Here is a 4,591-nt window from a genome sequence, read left to right as displayed (position 1 = left end):
CTCAGCTATTCCTTGAATGAATAAATGTGTAAATTAGCAGTATAAATCCATTTCTGACAAAGAAAATCAAATTAGTGAATTCTGTTCTAGATGGATTATAGCATGCCTTCATTTCTTGTATGTATTCTATTTTCTCATATTTTGTAGAACAAATTTATGACAAGCTTACTTTTACGATGAGGGGATAGTAAACAGAACTATATTGTTCTTCCAGTTTAACTGACTCCCAGATCTGGATTAGAGATGCACCTGCTTGCCCTGGGATAGTAAATGAAATTCAGCTGTATGATTTCCATATATTTTAGAAACTATCTAGGACCTGTGGTGAATCTGCTTTTCCGTCCTCTGCATCAGTGGCAGCTGGTGTACAGCTGAGCTAAGAACTGTGCTGACCATCGCACCGAAATGGCTCACCAGTAGACCCGGCCTGCTGGCCCTCAGGTTTCTCTAGGGGGTGGCTCAGAGTTCATTTTAGATGTAATCTGTAGAAAAACCTGAATTTCCAAAGCCAACTCTTCTCAAACCTCCCTCAAAATATTTTTGTAAATTCGCCATCTTGCAGGATGTTTTTTCCTCTTCAAATTGGATTGTTTTCCAGAAAAAAAAGGACATAAATAGCTTTTCTGTAAACTTTTAAGCACGCCTCTGCTGCATAGCCAGCAGTTCAGAAGTCCCAGTTTAATAACCCCAGTCTCATCCCTTAGAACAGCCCCTCCACGATATAGTTCCTCCTGAAATATGCGGTTAATTTAACAAATATTTTAGGGTGCTCACTTAGGCCAGGTAACCCAGTTCCTAAATGTTTAAGTCAATTTAACTCTCATAACAGCGTTCGGGTATATGAGGGTTTCTGCTTGTTCAAACTTTGTCCAGACTCCTGAACCACCTTCTAGGCCCACTTGTGTGGGTCCATGGCAAAATCTAGTCTTCACAAGAAATCCTGGTAAGTCAGCGGAACCCTGTAAGATGTCACCAGTTTCCTCTCATGCCCAGGTGATGTCTGGCTGTGCCGGCAGTGGATCCCCACCTGTCCACGCCGTGTTCCCAGTGGAGCCCTGGCTAACCCCACTGCAAGACCACACTGACGTGGTCTACACCTACGGTCATGGTCCTGAGTAAAACCTTACTGTTTTATGTTTTAGTCTGTAGTGTGTTAATGCCATAAACCTTGATATTTTATAAAGTATAAAAGACACATGAAAGTTGCCAGCATAAAAATTGAGTTAACTGGGAAGTTGTTAAGGAAGTGTTCTTATGCATGCTTGATTGATAGAATCAGTCATGAACGACTATCAGAAGTGCAAGCTCACAGTTCACCACAATCTTACACAAAAGTGACAGAGGGGTTGTGCTTAACTTTCAGGAGACCCTCATTCAATCCCAAGCATTCTGCCCCCCTTTCCCCATCCTCCACAAAGACATCTGCCCAGTTGCTGTCCGATCAGCTTCAAATCATGGTCATCATTGTTTAAAAAGTTTATATATTCTTCCTCATTGAAGTGTTTCAAAACTTTTGCTCACCTCAGTCTCTTTGAATGTCCTATAGCTTGCGGTCATACACAATTTCTGTCATTACCAAGTACTTTTTGCAGTCCCTCTGATGGGTATTTGTTTCCTTATGGTGCTGAGGATGAAATTTAGGGCCTTCACATGTCAGGTACATGCTGAACCATCCAACTCAGCCATCCATTTGTTACTCAGCTCACCATTTGTTACTTGGAATAACAAAGCCAGTATGTAGGATGGACTGAGGAAATGCTGTAGGGCAAAGGAAGTTTCCTTATGAGAAAGAAGAGAGAATGGCAGAGAAGGAAGGGAGGGAGGGAGGGAGTGGAAGGAGAGGGTAAAAGCAAGCCCAGAAGCCATGGCCTCCAGCTTAGATACAGAGGGTAGATGGTTGTGTTTAGGAGTCACTTAAAAAAAGGTTCAAGTATGGGCTGGGAAGGTGGCTCAGTGGTAAAGCGCTTGCCTTACATGCCTGAGGCCCTGGGTTCGATTCCTCAGCACCACATAAGCAAAATGAAAAAAGCTGGAAGTTGCGCTGTGGCTCAAGTGGTAGAGCGCTCGCCTTGAGCTGAAGAGCTGAGGGACAGCGCCCAGGCCCAGAGTTCAGGTCTCACAACTGGACCCCCCCCCAAAAAAAAAAAGGTTCAAGTGATTAAATTCCTGAAAAAAACACAAAACAGTAGCAACAACAAACACAAGCCGCAAGCCGTCCCCCTGCTGTTCCTCGTGGCCCCGGGAACAGTGCGCGGTGCAGGGACATGCCCATGCCCGGGCCTGCGGTCTGGGTGAGCAGGACTCGCTCCTTTCTAGGAAGGGCGGGCCAAGAAGCCAAGTTCTTCCAAAATTCACTCAGGCTGTTCATGCTGACCAAACACCGCCATGGTGGAGAACACAAGTGTCCGCCCCGCAGCCCTGGCCAGGGGCCTGTCCCCAGCCCTGTCCCCAGCCTCTGCCCCAGGACTGTGGACTCCAGAGCCAGGTAAGTCGGCTCTCTCCCCACGGGACACTGCTGTGCCCTGGAACTCTGTCGCCAAGAAAGCCGTGGCCAGATGCAGCCCCTTCTTGGAAGCCATGAGCCCAAATGAGTCCCTCTCCCTCGAGGTTGCCAGGTCTGCCGACTTCTGACCGTCGTGGGGATCTCTGCAAGCGAACCCCAGGAGCCCAGGCTGGTGCTGACCCGACACAGGCAGGTGTTGGGCCACTGAACCATCAGGCTCTTCTGCGTGGCCTTATTTATCTTCCAGCAGTCAATGGCAACGCCTGCGGTGGCCACCTGACACTCGATCTGATTGAGCCCAGACATCTAGAAGAGGGGGCTGTTTTCCAGTGGAGGAGGCGAGTGGGCCTCTGGGGACAACTGCCTGAGTGTGAGCCAGCCCTGAAGATCTGGGGCTGGGAAGGCTCAGGAGGGGCCGCGCCTGGGGAGACGCGATTCCCACCTCTGCACACACCATTCCCAAGGCAGAGGTGCCACCCACCACCGAATGGTCCCACACAAGTCGAGGCATGGATTGGGTTTCCTAGAAATCTCATTTGTGCTTTTTTATTTTGGTACAACACAGATGTGAATGGGAATGAATGCAAATCAATCCATTTGTGTTTTATACTTGACTTTTAAACCAAGGGAAAAATCTGAATAAACCCTCTAGCATCATTTGCTTGTACAGAACTTAAAGGACACTGATTTTGGGCTGGGTTCTGGTAGTTCATGCCTGTAATCCTAGCTACTCAGGAGGCTGAGATCTGAGGATCAAGGTTTGAAACTAGCCTAGGCAGGAAACTCTAAGACTTATCTCCAATTAATCTCCAAAAAGCTGGAACTGGAGCTATGGCTCAGATGGCTGGAGTGCTAGCATTGGGGAGTGGAGAGTCGCTCAGCACCCAGGCCCTGAGTTCAACCCCAGGACTGGTGCACACACACACACTCACCCCACTTGTTTTGGAGTCCATGCAGCTGAGTAACATATTCTTAACTTCCCACTGGCTTTGCTGCGGATGACATCTGTGATGTATGGGTTATGATAGGAACACTTGACTAAGTTATTTCTCAGGGACTTGGAAACCAGTTCTGTAGAAAGTACTGACTCTTTATTCAGGCCTGCAAGTATCCAATCAGTAATCGTTTGACATTTGGAGGCTGAAATTTATCCCTCAGGATGCTAACACTGCTATTTCTGTATACACAGTCTATGAAGAGCCATGAAGACTGACTGCATGTGTGTAGATCACTGATTACTCCAAAAACCTTTACCCTGCCTCAGAAGCCCCCTATAAGTAATTCAAAGAACCTAAGCTCAGAGAGGTGGACCCAAGACTTGTTCTCCTATCTCCACATCTTAGCCCCACAGTACACAAACCTTTCCCTTCTGCACACATTGTGCTATTTATGAGGATAAGGAAAAAAGAATGGTAGAGTGTGAACAATCAGAAAAGGCATCACACCTATCAATGAAACCAGAATAAAGACTCTCAGTGAAAGCTGCTGACAGGAGGTAAGACGTACCTTGGAAGGGGGGTGCCAGTGGGCGAGGCTGTGTAGGAGGAGGAGCCTGTGTGAACATGAACACGGAACGACGAAGTCATCTTAATTTATGAGAAGGCCTGGAACACATGGCGCGCAGGGGTGGAAATGGCAGAACCCCCTCTGTGCGCACCAACGCATGAATGCGTGGCGATGAAAGGGAGGCGTGTTGCAGACAGACAGACAGACGCTGGTCTTGGCCTGGGGAAGGCTTGCCTGGCTCACTCAGGCCTCGACCACCGGGGCTGCGGCTCGGGAGGTAAAGGCGCGCAGGCTCTGGAAGCTTCTCCGCAGCCCGGGATCACGGGCGGCGGCGCGGAGCCCGGCCAGCACGCGCACCGCGCACGCGCACCTCCCATCGCAGCTGGAGCTCAGGACCCTGAGCGGTGGCCGCGCGTGCGCACGGGTCACGGCCGGGCACCCGACTCAAGCCCATAATTCTCCTTCCTCAGGAGGCTGAGATCTGGGGGGTTGAGATTTGACGCCAGCCTGGGCGGGAAAGTCCTCAAGACGCCGACCGGCGCGCGCGTCCCCGGGGGAGGGGAGGGGGTGCGCGTCCCCGGG

The 4,591-nt window shown here is 49.6% G+C and overlaps 1 protein-coding gene across 1 annotated transcript in view; it reads left to right on the top strand.

The window, feature by feature from the left end:
• The first annotated feature begins 2,385 nt into the window (after positions 1-2,385).
• The window catches only part of Rnf187 (ring finger protein 187), an 8,219-nt gene continuing 6,013 nt past the window's right edge, over positions 2,386-4,591 (top strand). Inside the window, exons 1-2 of the mRNA XM_013015571.1 lie at positions 2,386-2,485; positions 2,751-2,845. Of these exons, the coding sequence (XP_012871025.1) occupies positions 2,386-2,485; positions 2,751-2,845 (195 nt within the window). The remainder of the gene's footprint in view (positions 2,486-2,750; positions 2,846-4,591) is intronic.

Source organism: Dipodomys ordii, unplaced genomic scaffold, assembly GCF_000151885.1.
Source record: "Dipodomys ordii isolate 6190 unplaced genomic scaffold, Dord_2.0 Scaffold27, whole genome shotgun sequence".
In the NCBI taxonomy this organism is placed as follows: domain Eukaryota; kingdom Metazoa; phylum Chordata; class Mammalia; order Rodentia; family Heteromyidae; genus Dipodomys; species Dipodomys ordii.
Note: the sequence above shows the minus strand (reverse complement) of the source record. Positions and strands in the feature narration are given on the sequence as shown.